The sequence below is a fragment of the Amblyomma mixtum genome, chromosome 5, assembly GCF_055824585.1.
Source record: "Amblyomma mixtum isolate Tamu chromosome 5, ASM5582458v1, whole genome shotgun sequence".
Lineage (NCBI taxonomy): Eukaryota > Metazoa > Arthropoda > Arachnida > Ixodida > Ixodidae > Amblyomma > Amblyomma mixtum.
Genome location: NC_143016.1, coordinates 87654410 through 87682317, shown reverse-complemented (window position 1 = coordinate 87682317; position 27908 = coordinate 87654410). Strand labels below are relative to the sequence as shown.

General features: G+C 49.1%; 1 protein-coding gene across 1 annotated transcript; it reads left to right on the top strand.

The window, feature by feature from the left end:
• Positions 1 to 270: 270 nt before the first annotated feature.
• On the top strand, positions 271 to 27883 carry LOC149342904 (uncharacterized). Its single transcript, XM_089546852.1, has 8 exons — positions 271 to 274; positions 6031 to 6268; positions 13098 to 13401; positions 15192 to 15380; positions 16201 to 16575; positions 17243 to 17549; positions 23191 to 23473; positions 27675 to 27883. Exons 1-8 carry the CDS (start codon positions 271 to 273, stop codon positions 27799 to 27801), a joined length of 1827 nt encoding a protein of 608 aa, XP_089402978.1. The 3' UTR covers positions 27802 to 27883.
• Positions 27884 to 27908: the final 25 nt, after the last annotated feature.

The window sequence follows — 27908 nt, the reverse complement described above, 5'->3', positions numbered from 1 at the left end:
TAATTTTGCATGCAGTCTTAGAGTATAACTACCCACTCGTAAAACTTGTCAAGGCACGACGTGAGCGATATAGGCCTGAGGTTTTCCATTTGAAGCTTTTTACCAGGTTTAGTTATCATTATTACTTCGGCGTGTTTCCAATCTTCGGGAACCGTCTCCGCCTCCCAATGTTTGTTAAGAAAGAGGAGATAGATATCAGAGGATTTTAGCATATCGGACGCGTATTAGCGGAGACGCATACCGGTTTACCGGACCCTTCCAGTGCACGGCATGGGTAAGGCAAGACGGGATCTCTGTGCTTGCGCAGCAGGCGTCCGGTAAACCGGTATAGGTCTAAAGCTAGCACGTCTCCGCTATGCTAAAAGTCTCTAATTTCGAGATCACACTGTCACTCGAACGCGTCAGAAGAAGCAGACGGCCGGACTGACGGAATAGGCCGGACTGAATTCGCGTTGATCATCATGGCCGTAGTCGGCGTCAACCCGGTTACCTCCACTTCCAAGAGCACAGCAGTAACAACAGCAATAAAAATTGGAGGGGGCACTTCAGCACCGCCTCAAGGGTATGACGCGATAGCGCTAATGGGTTAATTAATACCTATATATACAGAATTGGCCATCTTCGACTTTACATTCATAAATCCCTGGAGGTCATCATACCCCTAATGGCTCAGTGGTGCAGCAGTTAAGCTATACGCCACTGCCCTGCGATGGCAGGTGCTGCCGCCGGTAGGACTTATGTGACACAAGTTGCTCTTCCCGAGTGACCAATCCTTAATTTAACTGCCACCTGCCACGGTGGGCAGTTTGCTCGCTATCCGGTGAACAGGTTGTGATGTCCCCACGAGGTCACGTGACCTAAGTGGCCCACCTAGGTTAAGCCGCCCACCGTGGCAGATGGCAGTTAAATTAATGATTGTTCGCTCGGAAAGAGAAACCTGGGCGGCACAAGATCCATCGCTCGGAGCACCTGCCATCGCAGGGCAATGGCGCATCGCTTAAACGCTGCACTACTGCGCCAGGAGGGGTATGAGAACCCCTAGGCACCTATGAATGTAAAGAATGACCTTCGGCATATGTGGGATTAACACATTACGCTATCGTATCATACCACTAAGCCGGAGCTCAAGTGTCCCCTCCTTTGTTTGTTTTTTTACGTTGATGGTGCCAGCGAAGCACAGACGCTTATCCGGTGTTGTAATTGGGGACCGCACGACATGTCGTCGATAGACGGTCGAGAAAGCCTACGGCTCCACAGCCGTCAACACCTCGTCTGGGTATGCATAGCCTCGCTGGGGCGCTGCTCGCCGCGGACGGCTGTATCGTCTTTCGCGTGTAGGGAGCTGCTGGGCAGTCAGCAAAGATTCGAGCGACATCGCCGGCTCAGGTTTTCCAACGCGCTGTGGGTGCACAGTGCCCGGTCGGACATCCATGCGGCAGCGACGAACGTCTCGCCATGTATCAACAGCTTATCCCCTCATTTCTAATGGCCGGTGGTGAGTGCATCTGCATGTAGATACTAAAATATAGATATGCAAATAGTCGTTTATGAAAAATATGACATGTTTTCTATAGGTTTTGCGTAGAACTTAAATATGTTACATTAAAATGACTGGAGCCGCCGCGGTGGCTCAGTGGTTATGGTGCTTGGCTGCAGACCCGAAAGACGTGGGTTCGATCGCGGCCACGGAGGTCGAATTTCTATGGAGACGAAATTCCAGGGGCCCGTGTACTGTGTGGTGGCAGTGCACGTGAAAGAACTCCAGGTGCTGGAAATTATCCGGAGCCCTCCACTCCAGAGTCCCTCATGGCCTCTGTCGCTTTGGGACGTTAAATCCCATAAACCGAACCAAACATCAAAATGACTGTATGGGATGTCGCGCGTCTCCCAGAAGCACACCACATTTAAATAAGGTCTCCACTAGCAGCGATGGACTTCAGCCACCGGCGCACTGTGGTATCGGCATGCCATCGCAGGAAGGAATGCATCTCAAAATTCCAGATGGAAGTCAGAATTCGCGAGATCCACAGTATATAGGGTGTATGAAGATGGGGAGCCTACCGAAATTTTGTGATCCCCTTTCGGGTGTGCATACTTGCGTGTGGCCTCGCGCTGTCATCAAGGTAAAGTTCGTTCACATTTTTGTGGCGATGAACGCGCATGACCCGCTTCTTCAATTTCTGAAGAGTCTTACAGTAGGCTTCGGGGTTGATCATTTCACCATTAGGGAGTGCGTTCATCCGAATAACCCTTTCAGATTCCCATACGACTGTATGATTTTCCCAGTGGAGGCTGCAGTTTTGAACTTCTTGCTCCGAGGAGACATTGTGTAGTGCCACACCATGGATTGCCGTTTTGATTCACGTTGGAAATGATGAACGCATACCTCATCGGCTGTGACAATTTTTGACAAGAAATCGTCAATATCAGCCTCGTAACGAGCAAGCTATTCGACAATGATTTTTCTTCTTTTTGATCCTCTTTTAGGCTTCGAGGAAGACAGCAGGCGCAAAGTTTTGAATACCTTAACTGTCAGACAATTATGTCGGCCCTACCAACAGAGATGTCAAGTTGTCCAGAGAGCTGTTCGATTGTGATTCGTGCATCACTTCGAATAATTGCAAAGTTTCAGGCGTTACAGCTGTGTGCGGAAAGCCGGAACACGGGAGTACAGACAGATTTCCTTGTGGTTGTTCTCATAGTGACAGACGCTTCGCCCAACGATTCGCCTACGTTTAAGCGGGGAACACATGTGCGACAACTTCGCCGACGCGCCGCACCGATCGTCGCGTGCGAACTGTCGTCCCACTGCAAGCAGGGACACACGGAGCGGTGAGCATCGCTGCGCCGCTCTACCCAAGCTCCGCCCACAACCGCTGTCACACTTCGCCGCCGTGCAGCGGTGCCTCAGCGCTGCTTGTGATCGTGTACAAATATCCCAAGAAAATACAAGATTGTCTTGTTATCAGAAAGTCTGCTCGAGCAGCGACAAAGCATGCCTGCATATGTTGCGAGCTTTCGGCAACGGCACCGCTCGCGGGCGCTCCGGGCGACGAGCTCTGCTACTGCCTGGCTGCCGTGGTCGTCGCTAGGCCTATAGCCTCTTTCGGATCGAAACCGCAGCGGCCGGCGCTTCGGAAGTCGCCTGAGCTATAATAAAAGGCCTACTCCACACATCGCTCTACTGTCAACGGCATCATCTCACAATAAAGTAATAATACGGTCTATTTCCGCGACGCCTTCGGCAGCGAAGCGAGCGAGCGCCAGGCGAGCCGGACCCCAACGTCATGCCAGCGGCAGCTGCGGGGTGGTTGTGGAAAGAAGTTTGCTTGTATCGCAGTCGTTACCTTTAGCAGCAGCTCAGTATTGGTCAGCGATCCTCAAAAATGACATATTTTTCACATTTCTCATCCCAGGGTTTATTATTTAAGTCAAGAACACACTTTAGCTCGTTTTTATGACGCCGCCAGACGGGATCCAGGCTGGCCGGCCGGCCGGCATGCTCGGAGTACTTCACGTTCGCACAAGAAAGTACAAAACAGCCATGTACCAGAGAGGATGCTTCCTAGATTCGAGCAACGACAATATACCTGTGCAAAAGAGGATCTTTCGGCAACGACACCGGCTGCGGCAACGCCGGGCGACGAACTGCGCTCTGGTCCCGGCTGCCCTAGTCGTCGCTAGGCCTACTTGGTTTCGCGTTGGAACCGCAGCTGACGGCGCTTCGGAAGTCGCCTGTGCTATAATAAAAGGCCTACTATTCACATCGCTTTACTCCGAACTCGTCCCATAATAAGAGATATGTTCGATTTCCACGACGCCTTCAGAAACGGAGCTAGCAGACGGCAGACGAACCACACCAAGTAGCAGCAGCACCGAAGCGGCTGTGGGATGAAATTTGCTTGTATCGCCTTTTACGAGCAACTCGGTATTGACCAACGATCGTCAGAAATGATGTAATTTCGACATGCATCTATCCCTGGGCTTGCTAGAACGTGAACAAGCAATACCAGTGCGTTTTTCAGTCGCCGGTGGCCGGCATCAAAGCTGGCAGACCGGCCCGGCGGCATGGCTCGGCCCCGAGCGCCCTGAGCCACTACGTCATCATGACGCTGCCGCTCTCCGCGCTTGCATTGGCTCCCGCATCCCGTCGTTGCGTTTGCCGCATGCGGCTCGTCGTTGGCATCCAGCAGGTTGGACGCATGCGACGAGCTGCGTTCGGTCGTTGCGACGACGGTCGCAACGACGCGCCGCAGCGAATCGCACGCACTTTTCGCACATGTGTCCCCGCCTTTACCCACTGCCAGGTCTTCGTAGACATTCTCTGAATATTTGCGATGGTCTCGTTTTCCGCCAGATGGATTTCATTCACAGCTCTCTGTTTGTAACGTACGCGCCTCAATTACGGAAGGCATTCTGAAAGTTGGTTATAGCGCTGCCATCAACTGAAAATTAGGAAGGTTCAAGAAAGTCTCACACAAAATTTCAAAAGTTCTAAACTTAAATTATTTGAGAGAAAAAACGTGTTGCGTTATTTATTGAGTGCCCTATTATATACATGCGTGTTATGATCCTGCCGTGGCTACGTGGAGCAGCGGCATTTATTGGTTACACGTCCACGAAATATCCATTTATCGCGTTTTGGAGGCAGTGTCACTTCGCTTCATAATGATGATCGTCGCATAGTTTTTGTGTGTCGTGCCATTCACGCTGCGGAAGTCCTTTTCGTACCGACATCAATAGCCTCTGGAAGCGGATGTTTACAACAAATCTGAGTGACATGAGTAATTCTGCATCCCCAAGCGGAATAGTGCTATGAAGCGTGCATAACAATATGCATGGCCTCTCTCAACACATGCGGCTGTCGGAAAGATATGCCGAACAAAAACCCATGTCATGCAGGAGTCATCGCACGAAGTCATCGCACGAAGTTATTGTACCAGGTATTTCAGGGCAGCCCGCCAGTAATTAAAAAAATATGGTTTTTTAGGTAATGCGAAACTTTTCGCGGCACATTGATACCATTGTTAGTGGACGTCAAAACAAATGAATGTTGTCAGGCTAGTCAAGTAATTACCTAAATTCTAATAACTTTTTAGCAATTACCGATCGGCGCCCGCTTCTAATGAGATATTTGTAGCCGGTCGTTAGTAATCGCCATATCATTTTTTAGAATTTAGAAAACGCGATTACCCTCGCCGCTGTAACTCAGCTAGTTCGTGCACTCGAAAACCGCACTCCTGCCGGAAGGTGCAAAGCGACGTCAATCAAACGCGTCACTCCATAAAGCACCTACCACGCAACAATCTCTGCCCCGCCCATGCTGCGGTGCTCTCCGCTCTTCGCCACTTAGCTAGATAATGGCGTCGAGGATAATGCACGTCGCATAATTTCAACATCACAGAACACGGCTATGCACACTGAGTTTTTCTTCTGAATATTTTGTTTCGTTTTTCTTCAAGACCTCTTAGTAAACGGATGACTCGCTTTGTGGACAGTTTTGATCTGGAACCGAAATTCTGTATCAACGAGGCACGACTGTATGGATAGTTTTCACGTGACGTCATGGGCGCCATCTTTGGGTACTGTGGCTAGTTTCCACAGTGTACGCGCAAACCGGTTGGCGAAAAGCGAATTAACAAAACGCCTCGATTTTCGCTGCGCTTTTCAGACACAAAGATGGCGTCCGCTATGACGTCGGTGAAAACAAAGCAGAAAGCACTGCCTTTCTAACTGCAGCTAGAGGCTTAACCTTTCAGCCTTACGGGGCTAGCACAACTTAATGAAGAAACTCATATCTCAAGTGTTTCAAATCATAATGAGCATGCCTGTATGTCACACATGCATCTGCCGCTTTGGTTCTCGTATACTTGCCGATCACGTGATGATTTTTGCCTACCATTCGTGATCCGATTTTAGACACTGGTAAATCGTACCGTGGCCTCCCCGCGAAGGTGTACACAAACTACGGGCCATGGTGCTAGAAGTATGGTCAAAGTGAAGATCAGCGCTGACCAGTGCGTGTCGCAGCAGCGTCCATCCTCGGCGCAGCGCTGGCGGCGACCACGCCGCTGACGGCGGTGTTCAACTCGGCCGGTCTGCGCGGCGCCGTTGACGTGGAACCGGCCTCTGCAGCGGCGGCGGGGTTCTCGGTGCGCGCTTCGCTGGTGGGCGGCCAGCCCCGAGAGACATTCCGCTGGGCCGTACACCGGCTGCCGCCCAGACACGACTCCTCCGCGCCGTGCGACTACGAGTGGATCGGCGAGCGGTGAGTCAGTGTACGCGCGGGTGAGTTTACGTGCTGTCCAGCGCGGCTGTGTGTACGCCACACCCGGGAGCGTTGAAAACAAAGAACGGTGCTGGAAAGAAGCCAAGATAACTGAACGTGAGGAAAGCAAACGGGAGTGACGCTTTTTTTTACGTGTTGTTGAATACAATTAAGAGCAAATTAAATGCGTAAACGTTTTACATATAATCGATAATCTTATAGAGAAGTCGCCGATGGAATCCGAACCCATGATCTCCGCATGTTGCGTGTACATAGTGAGCTCGGATTCCCTCTGCGGAAGTTGTCGCCTTTTCATCTGCTTTTTTTTACTTATTCCCGATTTAAAGTTATCACGCAATTAATTTTCTCTTCTAATGAATATACCGCGTAAAAAAAAAAAAAAACATTCCCGCCTGCTTTACTTGATTTCGAGGCCTGTCGGCTTCCTTTGTACATAGCATATCCCAACGAGCCCCCTCACCTCCCAAATATCTTCGACCAACACAGTCGCTTCTCTGCTGCGTAATGACCAATGGCTGACTAAGAGTGCATGGTTGCGGCATCACCAACAGAGTTTGAGCTCATTTGCACGCGTTAATGCGGCGTCTCGTTGCCATAAGCAGAGAGAGAATCCTCGTATGGACGTACAGGCGTGAGCAACAGTGGAGAGACCACGGGAACGATAGCTGAACTGCTTGTCAGCACTATCTGACGGGGCGTGCCTGTTGTCGAGATATGCGTGTAGTGTGCCCCTCTTAATGCACGCTGGCCTGTTCGCGCACTCATTTCCGTCGGACACTGCTTTTTCGACACAGAAGCCGCGAGGGAAAGATCGCTCTTCGCTTGGCAGGCTGTCTGGGCGGGTGAATTAGGGCGCGCCGGCCGCAGTCAATTTCTTACGCAAGTCGCAATCTCTCCGCAACTTGCGAGTAGGTTCTGCAAGCTGTCTAAAGCCGCGCTCGGCTCCCACTAGACGGTGGATAATCCCAGGTGTCCATGCTGCGGGATGAAAGCTGTACATGGTCTGTTCTGAAAGTAGTAGGACTCATTTTTTAAAACAAAATTTATTGAAGAGAATAGTACAAACAATTACCATTTTTCAAGGTAGCACCCTTCCGTACCTACACGCTGCTGCCAATGAGTTTTACAGTTTTCGTACGCCTCCAGGAACGCCTGGACCGGAATGCCGTGACGAGGCCGTGACGAGGGAGCTACCCCCTACAGTCTCGACTTGGCCCCTCCAGACTTTTTTCTATTCCCGAGAATAAAATCGACGCTCAAGGGGAAACATCACGGATCGGTAGAGGTGGTTCAACAGGCCGTGACGAGGGAGCTAAACAGCATTCCTGTTTAGCTCCCTCGTCACGGCCTGTTGAACCACCTCTACCGATCCGTGATGTTTCCCCTTGAGCGTCGATTTTATTCTCGGGAATAGAAAAAAGTCTGGAGGGGCCAAGTCGAGACTGTAGGGGGGCTGAGGCAGCGTTGCCGCCTTGTGCGGGGCAAAAAATCGGGGTCCTCATTCACATGATGAAGAAGATCCTACCGGTTGACCTTTTCCTCCTCTGACAACACTCCCGGCACCAACTTCGCGCACGCTTTCCTCATGGATAAGTTTACTGTCATAATCTCAAAAACTTGGGTTTGATGAATGCTCAAGTCATCAGCAATCATTCTGATACTCATTCTACGATCACTGTTCAGTAAATGTTTCACTCGCTACACATTTTCGTTGGTCTTGCTGGTCGAAGGGCATCTGGAGCGGTCGTCTTCCTCCACTCTTTCCTTACCTTCTCGGAACAGCTTGTGCCACTCAAAAAACACCTGATCTACCCATGGAAGCGTCACCGTAGGCCTCCTTAATCATGTTGTGAGTCTCTTTGCCCGTTTTACCAAAATTTACTCAAAATTTGATCGCGTATCGCTGATCCAGTAAACGCTCGATGATTCTGCGTGACGAGACGTTTAGACAGGGGTTCACAGTACAAGCGACCTCCTCTCTTCAACGGCCGAGAGCCGACTGCCGATTTTCCCCAGCATTCCCAATAGGGGACCGCAGCTTCGCAGGGGGGCGCTGCGGACGCCACTGAAAAGCGCCCTCTCCGGCCGACTCCGCACTATTGTCCGGGCAAACCGGTCTCCCTCCCATTGAGTAGCTGCGCGAGCAGCGCGCTTTCTCCTGAAAAAAAGCCAGTTCTGCACGTACTTTGCACGTGTTGGCCAGCCTGCAAATCTCTTTGTGCAGTCGCGAGCTTTTTCCCTCGTGCTTGAACGCTGACGAGCTTCAGAGGATTAGCAAAATGTACAGGGGCGCTAGAAAAAAATGCGGACTGCACGGCGCCCACGCGCTGCGCAGTCGGAATTTATCTTCAATGCGTTTTTATCTCGGTAGTAACAAAAAGACGCTAGAGTGGTACATTATTGTATCACGGATGTCTCCAGCGTATTTGTGTTGCGAGCCAAGTATAAGCGTGACGAAAATAAATCCCAACAGCGGAGCGCCTAGGCACTGCGCTGTTCGCATTTGTTTCTGTCGCGGCAGTACGCTCTCAGATAGTGGACAGTGAATTTTTTTTTTTTTCGCTGCGCAAACTTGAAAAATGAACTGCTAGTGAATCAGGCCCACTACGTGAAGCAGATTGTTGACGAAAAAGCCGGTACCGTAACGGCGAAATGTGTATCGCAAGTAAATGACGAGGTCATTTAAGACGTGGAATTCGAGGTAAATACCATTTTTTTTTGGCGCAGCCATCTTCGCAAGATGCTTAATTTCGTTGGGTGGCTGAGCAGTTAGATGCATGCAGGTTTGTTGGCCAAATAATAAGGAATTTGTTACGTGTTTCGCTGAAAAATAATGGAAATAATTTTTATTTTAACTTAAAATAAAGTGGCCTTAAGGCGACACGCGAGGCCGAGGAGAAAAACGAAAACACTCACGAAATGCGCCTACCAGCTTCTTGCTATATACGGCAAAGAGAAAAAATGCTCTAGTTTGGTCAATCGCTACAACGGAGATAAGCGGTTGGTATATTTATTTTAATGCCGATTTCAGCGCACGCGCATCCCCAATTTATTTGCAGAGCCATCGCTCATATGCAAACGCTCATTTATGTGCAAGCAAACATTTTGATTATTTTTGTTTTTAGAAATTTTTTACATGTAAAGCAACTTCGAAAATTGAGCCAGGCGTCACAAGTCGGAACATTGAGGCGATCACTGACCTTGCCTCACACGCGTCTGCATAATGCCGCTAGCTGTTGTCAGTCTCCAAAATAAAAAAATGGCAAAAGAAATGAGTTTCGTTAGCGCGGGCTTTACTAAACACTGCATGCTTAGTGAATTACAACAAAAACTGCTCAGAAATAATATTACGCGTGGAGCATGCCAAACGTGTTTAGCAACAGGCAAAAGCTTACTTCACCCTGCCCATAGCAGTTATCGAGGCCTGCCGTTTCTCGTTCTCATCCATTTCATACACCGGACAAAAACACTTTTTAATAGGAAAAAGTGTATGAACGCATTTTTTTTTTTCATATACTGGAAGATTTCACTATAGCAATCTCCCATCGATAGGCTTGCATTTTTTTTTCGTTTTAACGTTTTTCCTATTGTCAACTGCTCGATACGAGCGATGAAAAATATTTAAGATTTTGCTGCATATAGAAAGGGTGGACCATTACCTTCAATATTTCCGTTACTGTACGTTACAATTTTCCAATATTAAATTTTTTCCCCCAATAATGTAGGACATCTCCAGGAAATCTGTAGAATTCCACGGGCAGTCCTTGGCCGTCGATGTTCAGAGAACTATTGTGACAGCCCCAGACACAACAAGTTTCTCCACTCTTAGAACGTCGCGGAATTCACAGCGAGCGGCAACAACACTTTTGTGCGCCCGCGAGCAGGACGGCGCGTGCTCACAATGAGAGAGTGACAGCTGCGCGAGCAGCACGCGCATACCAGTCGACAGGCTGCTGGCTCAATGCGCTCCGCCCGCGACGTGCCCGGACGGAAACGCCAAAATGACCGGCAGGGGAGAAGTGGCGCTGGTGCAGTGGCAGCAAACTTCAGGTGCGCTTCCCTATAGGGAAGCGCACCTGAAGTTTGCTTCCACTGCACCAGCGCCACTTCTCCCCTGCCGGTCATTTTGGCGTTGCTGTCCGGGCACGTCGCCGGCGGAGCGCATTGAGCCAGCAGCCTGTCGGCTGGTACGCGCGTGCTGCTCGCGCAGCTGGCACTCTCTCTTTCATTGTGAGCACGTGCCGTCCTGCTCGCGGGCGCACAAAAGTGGTGTTGCCGCTCGCTGTGAATTCCGCGACGTTCTAAGAGTGGAGAAACTGGTTGTGTGTGCGGCTGTCACAATAGTTCTCTGAACATCAACGGCCAAGGAATGCCCGTGTAAATCTACAGATTTCCTGGTGATGTCCTACATTCTTGGGAAAAAAAATTTAATATTGAAAAATTGTAACGTACAGTAACGGAAATATTGAAGGTAATGGTCCACCCTTTCTATATGCAGCAAAATCTTAAATATTTTTCATCGCTCGTATCGAGCAGTTGACGATAGGAAAAACGTTAATACGAAAAAAAAAATGCAAGCCTATCGATGGGAGATTGCTATAGTCAAATCTTCCAGTATATGAAAAAAAAATGCGGTCATACATTTTTTACTATTCAAAAATGTTTTTGTCCGGAATTGTTGCGTATGAAATGGATCAGAACGAGAAACGGCAGGCCTCGATAACTGCTATGGGCAGGGTGAAGTAAGCTTTTTCCTGTTACTAAACACGTTTGGTATGTCGCACGCGTAATATTATTTCTTCGCAGTTTTTGCTGTAATTCACTAAGCATGCAGTGTTTAGTAAAGCTCGCGCTAACGAAACTCATTTTTTTTACCGTTTTTTATTTTGGAGACTGACTGCAGCTAGCGGCGTTATGCAGACGCGTGTGAGGCAAGGTCAGTGATCGCCTGAAAGTTCCGACTTGTGACGCCGGGCTCAATTTTCGAAGTTGCTTTACATGTAAAAAATTTCAAAAAATAAACATAATCAAAATGTTTGCTTGCACATGAATGAGCGTTTGCATATGAGCGATGGCTCTGCAAATAATTGTTTTGGGAATGCGCGTGCGCTGTAATCGGAATTAAAATAAATATACGAACCGCTTATCTCCGTTGTAGCGATTGACAAACTAGAGCATTTTTTCTCTTAGCCGTATATAGCAAGCAGCTGGTAGGCGCATTTCGTGCGTGTTTTCGTTTTTCTCCTCAGCCTCGCGTGTCGCCTTAAGGCCACTTTATTTTAAGTTAAAATAAAAATTATTTCCATCATTATTCATCGAAACACGTAACAAAATCATTATTATTTGGCCAACAAACCTGCATGCACCGAAGTGCTCAGTCACCCAACGAAATTAAGCATCTTGCGAAGATGGCCGTGCCAAAAAAAATGGTATTTACCTCGAATTCCACGTCTTAAATGATCTCGTCATTTACATGCGATACACATTTCGCCGTTACGGTACCGGCCTTTTCGTCAACAATCTGCTTCACGTAGTAGGCCTGATCCACTAGCAGTTCTTTTTTCAAGTTCGCAGCGAAAAAAAAATTCACTGTCCACTATTTCTTTTAACCTACATCTCAGAGCGTACTGCCGCGACCGAAAGAAGTGCGAACAGCGGAGTGCCTAGGCTCTCCGCTGTTGGAATTTATTTTCGTCACGCTTATACTTGGCTCGCAACACAAATACGCTAGAGACATCCGTGATACAATAATGTACCACTCTAGCGTCTTTTTGTTACTACCGAGATAAAAACGCATTGAAGATAAATTCCGACTGCGCAGCGCGTGGGCGCCGTGCTGTTCGCATTTTTTTCTAGCGCCCCTGTACATTTTGCTAATCCTCTGAAGCTCGCCAGCGTTCAAGCACGAGGGAAAAAGCTCGGGACTGCACAAAGAGATTTGCACGCTGGCCAACACGTGCAAAGTACGTGCAGAACTGGCTTTTTTTCAGGGGAAAGCGCGCTGCTCGCGCAGCTACTGAATGGGAGGGGTGACCGGTTTGCCCGGACAAAAATACGGAGTCGGTCGGAGAGGGCGCTTTTCACTGGCGTCCGCAGCGCCCCCCTGCGAAGCTGCGGTCCCCTATATCCCCTTTCAACGATCCTGCACGCGCAGACCAGCTCTTTTCCGCCCGTTCGCCCAGGAAAAAACCAGTCCTACTACTTTCAGAACAGACCCTGTATTAGCCGGTGTCTCGATGCCGAGCTTGTCCCCTGTGAAAGCCGCCGCCTGTGCCAGTCAACTAAAGACGACGGATCGTTGAGCTTACCTTGCAAGATGTCAGAAAGCGCTATATTTTAGTGTGAAAGCACTTCTAGCCGCTCTCCCCACGTTACAGAGGTGTCTGTGAAGCCACTGAGTAGCAAGTGCAACTGGCTCATTGGGTCAGTGGACACCTCAATCGCACTATGAACGGTGGCGTGCGCGCGCTCGTGCGTGTGTGCGTGCATTTGTGTGCGTGCGTGCGTGCATTTGTGTGCGTGCGTGCGCCGAGTTAAAATAGACAGGCGGGAAGATTTTTAAGTCCTATTTTCTCAGCGATAAATGGATGTTTTGCTGCCGGAGAAACGTAAACGCACCCAGAAAGAGCCAATTAATAAATTTGCACTGAAAACAATAATTGGATGGATCTGGGCTCAATGTCCCTTTAATAACTCAGTCTTTCTTTTCGTGTGTGGCGTACCGTAAACCCATAGCCTGGGGTTGTGCCTCGGCAGCTGAAAGAAATGTTGTTGCGCAAGCTTTAGGAAGTGTGACTGCCATGTGCAGGATCCAGGACCTGACCGGCGAGTTCGGTCAGCTGGCCTCCGAGCAGGAGACGCGCGTCGCGACCAAGGCGCCGCTGCCCGTGGCGCCCCGTCACTGGGCCGGCCGGGCACTGGTGCTGCGCAGTGTGCAGACAGGTCGTGAGGCGTGCGCCGCCCTGCAGCCGCCGGCCGCCCCGGTCACCACGTACGCCGCACGCTTCGAGGGACCGCCCGTGGCCGGCACGCTGTTCCTGCGCCAGTGGCCCCGGTTCGGCAGCGTCTACGCCGAGCTGCACTGGACCAACGGAACCCGACGCGACGCACAGGTCATTTACACTTCAGACATGGCAGTTGCGCGAAACACACACACACACAAGACAGGGTACGGGACGAGCGCAATAGCATAGTGAGGTAGCCTTCCTCGATAAGACGATGTAAGTTCTGGCCTTGGTGTGCTACTGATTGTCACATGCTGTACCCTTTCGCTGCGCATGCTCGAAGTGCACTCTTTTTCCTTCAAATATGTGCTATGTCTGTTGAATAAAATTAGTTGTAAGTTTGCGCTCGTCCCGTACCCTCGTGTGTGTGTGTGTGTGTGTGTTTCGCGCAACTACCATGTCTGAAATATTGAACCAGCTAGCCCGAAAACATGTTCTACTCCTTTATAGTCCTTTATAGGTTCTCTACGTGCAATCATGAGCAATATTAATGGGAACAAGAAGGGAATCTGGGAAGGGAAGAGCGGCGAATATGAAGACGGAGCAACTTAACGCAAAATTGCGAATTTTCTGGTCAGGCTCTGCACTGAATTTGAGAATGACTTTTGGATGTTATACGGCGTAATGAAAAATAGTTGCAAAACATGAAAAAAAAAACCGTGTTTCACACATAATTGTGAAGTGATAAATAAATGAATGCTCAAAGATTGTTCCCTTTTACATTGCTCAAGACATGTACCAAGAGCAGCAGCTTGGCTTGGATGGCACGAGTTCTGGTGTTTGTGTGCAGGTGGGATTAGCCTTACAGTGGGCCTGTCGATAATTGCTCCGTTTATGACACTTAATAGATTGAAAAGTTAATTCTACTACTGCTCCGTGTCCTGCACGTGGTCCCGCTGTCGGGCTCTGCAAAATGCTAATTGCACTTCATAGTGCGTTGACTAACGGCGAAACAGTCTGTATTGCTTTTTCCAGTGACTGACTTACGCGAGCCGTAAGCCAAACGCATCATATATGGCGCCACTGTCATATGAGGCTGCGATGTGTCACCTCGTGCAGCACAGTGGCATATTGTCGGCATTCCGCAGCGTATTTACAACATTGTAGTCAACGAGTTAAGTTGGTTATACAGGGGGGTTGGATTTTTCCGATTAAACCAAAAATTTAAAAGAAACTGTAAAAGTACGCCAGATTCAAACTTCCAAGATTCGACTTTAACCGAAAAAGGTCAGTATCCTTGACATGCGCATTAAGCCATGCATAAGCGTCCTGAAAAAAAAAAAGATATTCTGGCTACCGCGACAGTTAAGCGTCACTTCCATCGCTGTCGTCAACACGCAAGCCACTTGGTGCCTGTCCTCTTGCTCAAGCTAGTGCAACAACCCGGATAATTACTGGCAGCCCTGCTTTTAGAAATCAACTTCCACATGCGTTTTTGTTCAACGGTTCCATCACTTAGTTTCGTTACACTTTTTTATTGTCGACAAACTTTTCCGGCATCAAACGACTGTTGTTACGTTAATTACAGGTAAATCGAATGCACACGCTGACTATAAAAGACAAGTTAAACTCTAAGTGACTTTTCGTCGCACAATAATACCACATTATATCACGGGAAAAAAAAACGGTTCGTACCAAATAACGGTTCGTACCAAATACCAAATATGTTCAGAAATAAACACCGGAAAAAGTGGGCCGAATTTTTAAAGCATAAAAAATCGAAAACACCTAACTATACACAAAAAGATCAACAGGCGCCAAATGTGCCAGCGCTTATTCTTTTGCAGTGTGTCCTGACTACGGCACATGGAACAGCACTTTATAATAGTAAAGCTGTGACCCATGGGGCGCTGTCTCCGCGACTCAGTATTGAACACTCCTCCGCTTCCGTCCGGCAGGTGCGGTGGTCTGTCCAGCGAAGGCAACCAGAGCAGCTTGGGCCTCTTCAGCAGCCGCCTCCCGGAGGTCAGTCCCCGAATCTGACGCACGTGACTCCTCCGCAAGTGCCCAAACCGCCGGAGAGACCAGCCGTGGTTGTACCCTGTTACACCCCACCGGACACCTGTTCCCAACTCAATGTGGGCAAGGCAAGTTGCTGGACTGTACAGCAGGCTGTTGCATTACCAGAAAGTACATTTAACACTAACAAAGTTGTCCGCCAAGTGTTCGGTCTTCGCATCTCTTATACAGATCCTTTATGGTACTTGTGTCACTCAGGAAAGCTAAGCGCAGAGTGCATCGGAGTGTTGAGTACGGACAGATGATTTACTATGGTGAAGGAGGGCACAAGTTTTATTGTATGACATTGCCTTGCTAGGTCACTTGCTTCTTCGTCCGTTGTCCTGGCCTGTATGGGGTGGACAATGATTAGCGCACTACGTGGGTTACTGGAGATCGCCGGTAGGCGCCTCTGCCTTCGAGTTAACTTTCTTCCTTTTCGGCGAGTGTACCATTAAGCATTTACAGATGGACTTGACAAGGCTGATGTCGCAGTGGTGATGATGATACAACATAACGCAGCATAAAAGTTCCGACCCCACCATTCCCTATTAGCCTCTGGTATCCGCAACTACAGTACCCTTAATTTTTTTTTATTCGAGCTGTTTGCCATCAGGCATAATGAAAAAGGAAAGAAAGTTATAAAAAGGAGTGCAAACAAGCCTCGCTTAAAAAGCGGCAAAAGTTCGTGATATTGCGATTATCTAGAGTCCACTTGGTATAGTCGTCTGCAACGTCCCATCGCAGGCTACCCTTTCCTCGTTGGCATCTACTCTCTCACTCCAACAGACTATCGTTTATCTATTCTAGGCCTTATGTGTGCTTTCCAAGTCGATTTCCTGCTCTTGAATGAGCCCTCATCGAATTTTTTCATAGTGCTATAGAGCCGTTACGCATGTGCTGTCGCAGCGTCCGGGAACCGTGGGGACGAGGACATACCACGTGATCGAGGGCCCCCATCCCGTGCTGGACATGTGCAAAGGCGGCGGCGGTGGTGACAGCGCCAGGGACCAGCTGACAGTGACGCTGGTGGATGTGCCCACGGGTCAGCCGCTGGCCGAGGGCACCCTGCACGAATGGAGGCCGCGCCATGCGGTGGCAGACCTGGGCGCTCGCCATGGCAAGGCCGTTTTCCACCAACCGTCGCCTTTCGAGCCGACGCTGTCCATCGTGCAGCTGGAGAACCTGGACTACGTGGCCTCGGAGCTGCTGATTGGTTCCATCTCCATCGGCACAGCGGACACGCTCTGCCCGGGTCCGGCAGACCCCTACAACCCGGCCAAGGTAGCGCGGAGGGCGCGATACGCGTACACCGAGTGTCTCTTGAAGCACTAACGTGGCTGCAGGCGGCAAACAGATAGAAATGAAAGGTTGTGCACCTGCTTTATCCTAGATGTTAAATTAATCATTCCGGATGGCGGAGTCCTCACTTCGATTACATATTGCGTCGGAAATACTTTGTGAGCATTCCTTCAGTATGTAAGGCGGTCGCACGCTAACAGTTTGAGTCTGGCATTACTTGTTGTGTCAGTAAACATCGCCGCACTGCCAGCCAAGAAGGTTGGTCACCACCTGAATCCGCATGGTCCAGACCACGTGGTCACAGACTGCACACTCCGATTGGTTCGAAGGTGAACATCGCCACACTTCCATTAAAATTTGTCACGGTGTATCACGTGCTTTCGAAATTCATTGTTTTACAGCGTAATCTGTTTTAGCCAGCTGTAGACGGCTCGTTCAGTTCATCGTGGTGAACGCATCGGTGGTTATTTTTCGAAAGGTCCGTTGCCAGAATATTCCTTCTGACGTATGGTAGCGCAAAGTATATCCACGGAAATTATCATTTCTTTTTTGCGTTAACCATAGCTTATGAAGGACAACTATAGTTGACGATGCGAATTTAGAGACTTTAGCCAAGTCTCCATGCACACCCTCATTCTATATACGGCAGGTCGATCGCGCGGCCACTCCACCGGAGGGCCAGGGAACCGCCGACCAGTTTCCCGTGGGTGACCTGAGCGGCAAGTACGGCCCAGTGGCCGGGCACCGAGCTGTCTACCGGCACCTGCTCGACCCGACGCTGCCCCTTTCCGGGCACGAGAGCGTCGTGGGGCGCATGCTGCTCGTGCGCGGCTCGGACGGCCGGCCCCTGGTGTGCGCCAACCTGCTGCCGGTCTCCGTGCGGCCCCTGACGAGGGCGCGGGCCACCTTCGAAGGGCCGCTCAGGGGCTCCGTCACCATCACGCGTGCAGAACAAGGTAACGCACCACTGCCACTCAAGGTCCTATCTTTGCCACGAACGCTGCGCCTGTTCTGCCCGTGTTTTGAAGGATTCCTTTCGCGATTCATTTTTTCGCTTCCTTGCCATTGGTCAGCGTCACCTCCCATTCCGGAGCCTGCAAGGGGACCGCTCGTTTAGGTGTCAATCAAGACATCATAAGTTGAACTACAAATGGCAGACAGGTAAATGAGCGAATCAAGAAAAAATCGTTACAAAATACTGCCCCGGACTTTGCTTCACGTCGTTCACGCGCATATAACGTATACTTCTCCTTGGAGGGGATGCCCTAAACATTGAGCCAGCACTGTTCCAATTTAGAGTTGTTTATCACTTCGCTCTCCCCTTATTACCTGCTAGTCGTTCTGCTTAGTTGGTAGAGTGACTGCCCCATACCAGGACGAATTTTCTTTTAACTACGAAGCTTCTGTGGTAGCGACTGCATGCCCCAGAATAATTTTCCTTTAACTACGAAGTTTCTGTAGCAGCCGTATATCTTTCCTTTGTAGCCGTATGGCTGCTCTTGGGTGGGTGCTAATGATTACAAATCTATTCCACCCTGGGGGATTCCCCTAAAAATTGTACTATGCTGGTTTTCGCTGAGACAAATCATGGAGCGAATGCTTCATGGGTGTTCAACAAGAGAAGCATAAACCACATATAAATGTATATTAACACGACAGCGTTAAGGGCCCCGCGTCGCAGAAAAGCCGGTGTCTTCGTCGGCGTTGGCCGTGAGCGAAAAATCCCAGATGCATTAATAAATAAAACCGAGTGGGAAATTGGTCGAGTTGGGGAATCGAACCAGGGCCCCGAATCGAACCAGAATGCTGGCGTTCGTGGCACCGGGTTTCCTGAGAGGCGAGCCGGAGCACCCGGGTTCGAACCCGACCGCGGCGGCCGCGTTTCGATGGAGGCGAAACGCATGGAGGCGCCCGTGTGCTGTGCGACTTTCTCTCTCTCTTCTTTCACTCCTACCTTCCTCCCTTCCCTTACGGCGCGGTTCAGGTGACCGCCGATACATATGAGACAGATACTGCGCCATTTCCTTTCCTCAAAAAGCCAAACCAATTAAACCGAAAGACTCCGAGCGATTTGTCCAAGAGGCAAAGCGTCGCACCGAACGGGCGATGGCGTTCCATGCACGGACTCCCTGGCAGGCTGCGACACGCTGTCGCGTTCCACTCTTAAAGGTGAAGCTTAAGCGTTCTCCAACTTTTTTTGTTGCAGCTTCCGATTACAAGGGCAAAGTTGCAGGACAATGGGTTTTCATGGCGGCAAAATAGCGCAGATGACAAAGACAGAGGTGCAGAGTGGGCACACACAGCGCTGACTTTCAACTACGTTCAGTAATCGAAATTTTAAATATATATACACATAGCAGGATGCGGGACTAATGGAAAAAAGGTACACTGCGGAATCAATGGGCAAGAAGAAAATTGGGTTAATCACCTTTTGCAGGCCTTCATGTGCAACATCCTCGCACAGAAAATTTTGAAAATTGGAAAATTGTAAGATACTGTTATGGAAATATTGAAGGTGATGGTCCATTATTCTGGTGTATATCAAAATCTTTTTTTTAAGTGTTTCCATGGATTGCATCGAACAGTTAAGACTGCCATAGAAAACCAATGGGGAAAGCTTTTTTCGATAGCTAAAACGTTAATAGAAGAAAAAAAATACAAGGCTGCCGTCGGGTGATCGGCCGATCCATTGATTGTTATAGTGAAATCTTATATTGTATAAAAAAAATGCGCTCATAGACCGTTTTCCGCTGTAAAATGCTTTTGTTGAGCATTGTTTGGTATGCTTCGATATTACAAGGGAAGGGGTGCTGACGTCACCCAATGCGATGATCCTTTGGGCTTCCGATGATTTCCCTCGTGGTATACGGTCTCGGATTTTTCTGCCCGTTGTGTAGCTCCGAAACAATGGTCTGCACTTTTGTGTACAGTCAGCGATGAAGCTCTAGGCGGCACTCTTTGGACTTGAGTACGTCATTTTTATCTTCCCTATCGTTGCCCCGTTTGTCCACATATGCGTTTTTCCGCAAGATAGTGGTAATTCATAAAAAAAACTCTTTTAAACGCAATCTACAAATCTGTTTTGATGTTTCGCCTTGCGTACATGTTTGGGTTTTGTCATGAGTCTGTTAATACTGATAAGCTTTGAAAGCTTGCGAGGGGTTGATTTGGTTTTGGTTTATCGGGGTTGAACGTCCCAAAGCAACCCAGGCTATGAGGGACGCCGGAGTGAAGGGCTCCGGAAATTTCGACCACCTGGGGTTCTTTAACGTGCACTGACATCGCACAGTACACGGGCCCCTAGAATTTCGCCTCCATCGAAATTCGGCCGCCGCGGCCGGGAACGAACCCGCGTCTTTCGGGTCAGCAGCCGAGCGCCGTAACCACTGAGCCACCGCGCCGTGGCGAGGAGTAGAGACTCGAACTTAGGCACGAAGCATGCTCTAATTATGGAATTATTTATGTATCGTATTTACTTGCATGTAGGTCGACCTGTTTATCCGAAATCGTGCTCTCCAAACTTGCGGGTCGACCACGATGAGAATCACAGCCACAGCGAGTGCAAGGGCGAAGTCCGGCTGCAAACGCAAAAAAATAGACGGAACTCTGCTAAAGTGGAAAGTCTCGTCTCCCGGCTGCCTTCAAGCCTTCACAAAAGTGCGACAGTTGCTGTCACAAATGTCTCATGAGCCTTTTTGATACAAAAGAGTACTGCAGAAGATCCTCACATAAGACCTATACAAAGATCAGCGCGGAGCGCCGCCTCGACTGTGGCATGATCGTAAAAACGTAACTTCCAGTCACTCAAATGTCCGGCGATTCTTGTCTCTAGAACGTCGGTGACAGCTTTCGACAGCATTGCAGAACGAAATGTATGCGTTAACATCCTGCGTGTTCTATAATGTGTTCTATGGAAACATGTGTCGAATTCATGCTCGGCATGGGAGTGCACCTCTCTGTTGACGAAGATTTCACGGCGCCGCTGGAACTCCGATGTGTGTTGCGCTCTGCCGGTCGTTTTAATTTTATAACGCGACCTGTTCTGCAGAAAATCCGGCGTCGTCGTCATCGACGTTGTGAGGGAAAAATTTGACAGACGGTAACGACAGTCGGTAATGCGGAATTTGAGCGCAACTCTTCACGCGCCTCCTGACAGCGCTGGCAGATGGTGTATTACGCTGCTAGCCACCCGTGGCATCCTCCTTCCGGTTGTCCATTCCTCCATGCCTATAACGCTATCGCGTCATATCCTTAAGGCGGAGCTTAGGTGTCCCCTCCAGTTTTTTGTTGTCTTGGGGGCTCGGAGTTTCCGTTCGTCCACCTGTACGACATTCCTGCTTTTTCTCCCTTTCTACACGTTTTGGGGGTCGACCTATACCGACCAATATGCGAGTAAATACTGCATGCAGGGAATGACTGCCGTCTTTTGCTCATTCTTTGAGTTTCCCCTATCACGGACACGTTCGCGTTTCTGATCCTGTTAGAGCAAACTCTCGGAATCAGTTATTTGCTTGTGCTTAGGACAGCCATGGTCTCGACGACGCTGGTTACGCCAAGGCACACGCTATGTGTTTGCTCAAGCAGGGACAGGTTTAACGTGAGGCTGTGACACAGGAAACTCAAAGAAGCGACAAAAGACAGCAGTCATTCCCAAAATACGTAAATAAACGTGTGCCCAAGTTCGAGTGGTTTTCTCCGTTCCGTGCAAGCTTTCTAAAAGCTGTACTAGCAGTCAGATGATATATATAACCCAAAGATGTATGCAAGACAAAACAACAAAATAGGTTTGTAGATAGCGTTGGACTTGCTTATGAATTACGATTATCTTGCGGAAAAACGTACAAACGGGGCGTTGCCTTAATGATAGGTAAGGGCACATAAATATGACGTCCTCAAATTCCAAAAAGTGCCACCCGGAGCTTCACCGCTTTGATTGCACACAAAGTGCAAACCATTGTTCGAGAAATGCAGCATGTACAGAAAAAGTACGGTGCTTACCACGACAGAAATTATCGAAGCCCAAAGGATCAATGCCCTGGGTGACCTATGCGTCAGCACCCGTTCTCTTGTACCACCGCAGAAGGTGCTCACGTACTTGGCAGGACCTGCTGCTGTTGTTGTTGTCCTCGAGAAGATAATGGCGCGTACCTACTGCGGGGGATTGGCGGTGACTGAGAGGCGCTCAAAACGTTAAAAAATAAAATAAAATGGCATTAAAAATTTTATAGATAACCCTCCTATGTGAATGAGTGAGTCTATAGCCTTTTATAAATGGAGCAGGCACGAACAGCTAGTTGTTTGAGATGGATGATAGGGACAACGCAAGTGAAATTTCCATTATTAACCACTGCGTGTCTCCGGTCATTCTTTTTGTCATTTGCGCCGTTTTGTTTATTTTGTTCAAGCGGCTGTTATTCTCAGTTCGCCTCGTTTGAGCTGTGCTCGCATCGTTCCTTGATCAGTAGCGCATTATGGCTATGTTCAAGCACTTGCTGATTAACCATTCGTTTACGTAGCTCCCCGTAGCGCCATCTGCACATTTGTTTCCGTTCAACAAAAAGCCTTTGCCAAAAGCAAGTATAGCCACGACCGCTAAGTTTTAGAACCCAAATCGAGAACGAATAGTATGGCTAATCGCGATTCTCTTGCGCAGCTCTACTAAACAAGCCAACCTCAGGTTTTTCACAGCGCATACCCGTTGTTGGCCCTACAGAAGGCAAACACGACATTCGTTCGAACTCGCTTGAACAGGAGAAGAACAAAGTGGAAACTTTGACATGCTTCACGCATCATGATCCCGGAGTCGTAGGCAACAAAAGTGGACGAGATCCGTGTGTTCATTTTTCACCCTGGCCTCGGGCCACCCACCGCAAGGACAAACGAACTCCCCCCCCCCCCCCCCCCCCAACCCCTTCACATCACGCTCTGCAGCACAGTGCACATCAGAACGCTCAGCATCAGGGAGCACCAACAGCTTATTTGGTAGCGTGCAAAATCCTTACGAAACGTCGCTCTTCGTGAGCCGGACAGCGGCTTACGCCACTTGAACGGTGCCGAATTCGAATCTCAAGATGAATTACCGATTACCACTACGCTTTCAAAGTAATTTCAGAAGAATCACGATGTGGCCGAATAATTTGCAGAATACATTTTCTTAACTTTTCGAATAACGGTTTCCTGACAGCACCTTTACAAGCTTCCATACACCACAGATTCTATATTCCTCCTTCCCGCAGGCCTAATTTCATCATCATCGTCAGCCTGACTACGAACACCGCAGGGCAAAGGCCTCTCCCATCTCTTATTTACCAGTCCACAATCACTTACAAGCTTTCACACACCACAGATACTATATTTCTCCTCCCCGCCGGTCTCATTTACCAGCCCACCCAGGTCGCTCCGTACTACTATAAGCTATACCTCAATGCCCAGCGTCGACTACCTTGCATTCAGGCACCACCACGCTAAGAGAAGACAGCTATAGTGACTTGGAATTTGAAAAGGGGTCTGTTCGACCGCCCCGTGTCACATGACTCGAAATGACTCGAGGAACCGTCTCCATGGATCTCGTTGTCTTCCTCTCCCTTGCGCCCCCAGCGGACGACCCCCTGGGCGACGCGTACGTGGACCTGGGCCTGTGCTGGCAGGACGCCCGCAACGGCAGCGCGGACCACAACTGGCACCTGCACACGGTGCCGCTGGCTGCCGGCTCGTCCGACTGCGCCGCCACCAAGGGACACTACAACCCGCACCACGTGGACACGGGCCCCGCCTACTGCTGCGAATGCTCGGCACGGGCGCCGCTGCGGTGCGAAGCCGGGGACGTGGCCGGGAGGCAGGGCGCCGTCTCCATCCCCAACTGCCGCGCTGGGCTGGCCAGGTATATGGGCGCAGCGGCTGCGACTCACGCCGCGAGTGTGTGTGCGTGGCCGATAGCTACGTGCCAAAACTCTGCCAGTGGCAGCGGTATGGGTAGAGGAGCGGAGGGTGGTGAAGGATAAGGGAAAGACCCGCCGCTCCTGGAGCTGGTTGCTCTCTTCCGCTCCGCGGACAACGCCAGCAATCCGAATTAATCAGGTTTTGTTGTATAGACACTATTCCTGTCATTTATTCACTCCGGGGAAGGCAAAGGGTCTAGAAGTTTGTTTCTACCGCCCACATATCGAGAACTCTAGGGAACGTACCAATGTGCTTATTGGTGTAAGCCCCTCTTTAAAACAGCCCGAAAGACGGGACGAGAAAGACGGACAACTTGGGCGCTGGCCATCAACTGGCGATTTTATTTCACAAAGCATGAAAAAGTAGCTATGCGTTCACAATAAAAAGACAAATGGAAGGTCTACAACTCAGCATGGCGGTGAGACAAGGGCAGGCATGTGCCCAGATAGGTTGTGGGGTCGTGGACTCTCTATTTGTATTTGTTTTTAAACCGTTCAGAGCCTGTACAAACGCGATAGCGTTAAGGCTGCCGTTCTACAGAAAAACCGGCATCGTCGTCGGCTATGTGAGCGAAAATTCGGTGGCCACCCTATATGGCCAGTCTGGTGCACAATATTCTGCTCGGCCTCGCGCAACCCGCCATGGGTAAAAAAAAAAAAATGGACCGGTCACGTGACCTTGACACGTCGTTCTAGGGCAGGCGGCCTTGTGGCGTCATCACAACCTCCCCAACGGATGGTGACCAACCTGCCCACCATCAAGTGGCAGCACCTGCCATCCCAGGGCAGTGGCGCATCGCTTAGCCGCTGCACCACTGCTATGCCACTGCGCCAGGAAGGGTATGAGGACTCTCAGGGATCTATGGATATAAAGTAGAGACAGACCAATTCCTCATATATATGGGCATTAACCCACTAATTACGCTATCGCGTCATACCCTTAGGCGAGCTTAAGTATCTCCTCCGATTTTTTTTTTCGTGCTTTCTGAAATAAAATGGCTAGCTGAGAGTCAGCGCTCGTGTTGTACAGTCGTTGACATAGTTGTCTACAGCGTTCGAACGGCGCGCTCTGTCGTGCATTTATGCAAATCGCTGCTTCCCGGCGGGCCCAATACAGCTTTTAAAGACATGGGGATTTAAACCCGATCCATGGGAATGTGCATGCAAGATAAGGTCTGGTTTCCAGCCTTAGGCCCGTCGTCAATAACACAAGTGCACAAGACGAACGTACCAATGCTGATTCAATCAATTTTAAGGTCACATCCAGTCTAACAGCAACAAGCGTTTAGCCCCCAGAAACAAGATAACGAGAAAATATTTGCAGCGCAACAAGCACAAAATAGCGTCCCGAAACACTGGTGACAATACGCATTTCGCAACTATTGCTGTCAAGATGTAGAGAGCAATAAATTTCTCATATTGACATTTTAAACCACAATATTAAATGTCTTCATTTAAGGTTCGATGTCAAGCTGCTGTGCTAATGATATACCACGCCACAAAAACCAGTACAGCCAAACCTCGCAACAACGAAACGGTTTATGATGAAATCTTGTACATATAATTCTCATTGGAAGCTCCCACACAGGCCCACGATTTGATATCTCGCTTTTACGAAGTGAAGTTTTTCTGTAAACGAATATAAAGAACCCCACCGTTCATTGCGCGCTTAGTTTATTTTATTTTATTTTATTATTTTTTATTTATCTTTTACCCACAGCGCCATTTGGCATTACAGTGGGGGGGTTGATACAGTAACACAGCTCATAAATGCAGGTAAATATAAAAAAAAGAGAAACAGCAGCCCAAGCATTCACAAAGTAAGCGAATAATAACAAAATTGACGCAATGCTCATCTACGTACAGAATTTGGGGTACAAGAAAGTCAGCTGTGTTGTTCACCCAATAAACGTGCATTTTAGGAGAAAGCACCAACGCAGTAGACATAAAAAGAAAAAAAAACTTCAAACGTGTATTTCACGCAGGTATACTGCGCATTGACAGGAAGACACAGGTATACGCAGTGGAACGCACGAAACGAACGAAGAAGCAGCGCACAGATAACGACAGAATTATGACGGCGCTCGACTCGTCCATTTAAACTGGAACTATGACGCAAAACCTGCTCTGCTGATCCTTGCATATAGAACATGCGGATAACTTTCCCGCCTCTAGACAGGCCCGCATGGTGCTTTTCTCTGGACGATTCGTCGCCTTATGCGCGACGAAATTTTTCACGCCAGCGCACCCATCTTCAACGACAGTCAATCACGCGGCCTGCTGCTATGCTGCGCTTCGAGAGTTGCCAAAGTCATTCGAGTTCCCCAATTCTCCAACCATATCCCACCCATTGCGAGAGCGTGGTGCTTTTCAGGTGAAGTGTGCAGTATAGTTTTCGTTTCGCTCCATGGTGGAATTGTTTGACCGAATGGCAGAGCATTTGATGTGTTTGGCGCAATCGACGTCTCACAAGGAAAGTTCCGCAGGTGTAGCTAGTATTAATGGCAGCGGAGGAAAACAAAAGCGTAAGACAATAACATGTGACCAAAAGGCGGCCATTATCAAAACAGTTGCATCGGGTTCGAAGTTTTAATATGATGGGACTTACTAAAAAGAATTTAAAAAACAAAGCGTCCCAGCCCGTGCCACTTAAAGGGCAACTGCATAGGTTTTATAAATCGACGTCCTTAAAGGAGTCGAACGTGTGAATTTTGCAGGTAAAACATGCGAAGTCTTTTTGGGACTAAGGTTTGAAATGGTGTCGTAATCGCCGAACAAAATCGCGATGGCCTTCAAGCTTCTCCGCAGTACACAGCGCCAAGTGGGGGCGCAAGATGACGTCGTCGAACGTACCAGTACATTTTCAAAGCATAAACGCTTGCTTCGAAGAAAAAAAAAAACGACACTTAAGGCAAAGCCCGCACAAAGTTGTCTGGCATCATCAAACGAGGCACAGCAGGGTGTGGTGAACGACAGCGGTAATTTGATATCTTACCTTCCGTGACGTCGCACCAAACTCTTCCGCACTTCTCCAGTGCTTTGAGGAGAAGCCTAGAATTCAATCGTCGATTGTGTCACTATTTTGAACGCTAGCGCAAAAACACTTGGTATGCTTTACCTGCAGGCTATATAAATTTGAACCGTTGATAATCACGGAATTCTCAAAAAGTGGTGCAGTTGCCCTTTAAGTATAATGCAGAAGCGTTAGATAGCGAATGATTGACAGTCTACAATTATCTGCTGAAAAGAAATAATCGTTAACGCCATCGGACACGGTGTGAAAGAGTTAGCAAGAAGCTAAGGTCCCTTGAATTCTAAACACATGAGAATCTTTTTCAAATAGTGGGTCGTTCACATTCGGTCTAGCGCACCCATTATCCACCAGGCATTGCTGCCATGCAGCGAAGTGTTGCGGACAGCGTTCTCGTGCGTCATGCGGGGAAGCGAACCAAAATGGGTGCTCGCGAAGGTATAGCCGCTGGGCGCACTGTTTCACAGCAATTCACATCGGCTTCAGGGCCCTGAAAACGGGGCTAAAAAAATTAAAAATAGACGCCTTCCTGTTGTTCACAACATTATTCCATCAAGATCCATTCTTTAGGCGCTCAAGCCACAGAAAACACTGGCTTGCGTCGGTGTACTTGGTGCGCGTGTTGAAGCCTACGTGAACACACACCGACGACCTACTAAACACAAGCTAGATTGTCCTCGTTCTAAACGGTTGCAGCTAATCCTGTTGGTATGCGTCAGCTGCGGCCGAAGTCACCAACGGCTGCAACAAAGCAACGGTTATAACGAAGGGTTCGCCCCTTGCCTCTTCAACTTCGTTATAACAAGTACCAGTAGCTTGAGGCGTGCATACTGCCATCTTAGCAACCGTAACCGCCTGACGCCAGTTTGTCGCAAAGCTCGCGAGGCGCTTTCATGCTTTCAGTAGAGGCAGAAGTCCAGCTTTGGCCGCTGCTCTCTTGTCGGCAGCTGTTCTTGGTTGTTTAGGATTCTCCCCATTACCCACCATAGCATGCTCACCCTGCTACGTGACAATATGATGGACTTGATCACATGCTTCTTCGGCTCCTATGTGGTCAATGCGGCCCGTGTTATCAATGCTTTTCCAAACATTCTCTGGTTATTTTTCTGCAGGTACCATTTTTCAGATTCCCATGTGGCGCTGTCTGGGCCAACAGGAGTCATCGGACTGCCCATTGTATTCCATGAGTCGCACTTCCGGATGCCTCGTGTTGCCTGTGCAAATCTCAAGCGTTTGTAAACTTTGTGAATAGCTCTGCCAAGCTGCTTCATAAACAAAGGGTCACATTAAACAGCTTCAAGAAACTGTGAGCAAAATGCAACATTCCATGTTCTTAGACTGATCAG

Coding starts and splice junctions, on each gene's coding strand:
- LOC149342904 (XM_089546852.1), top strand. Junction 6,269..13,097: donor TACGAGTGGATCGGCGAGCG/GTGAGTCAGTGT, acceptor TGCCATGTGCAG/GATCCAGGACCTGACCGGCG. Junction 23,474..27,674: donor TGCCGCGCTGGGCTGGCCAG/GTATATGGGCGC, acceptor ATTTTTCTGCAG/GTACCATTTTTCAGATTCCC.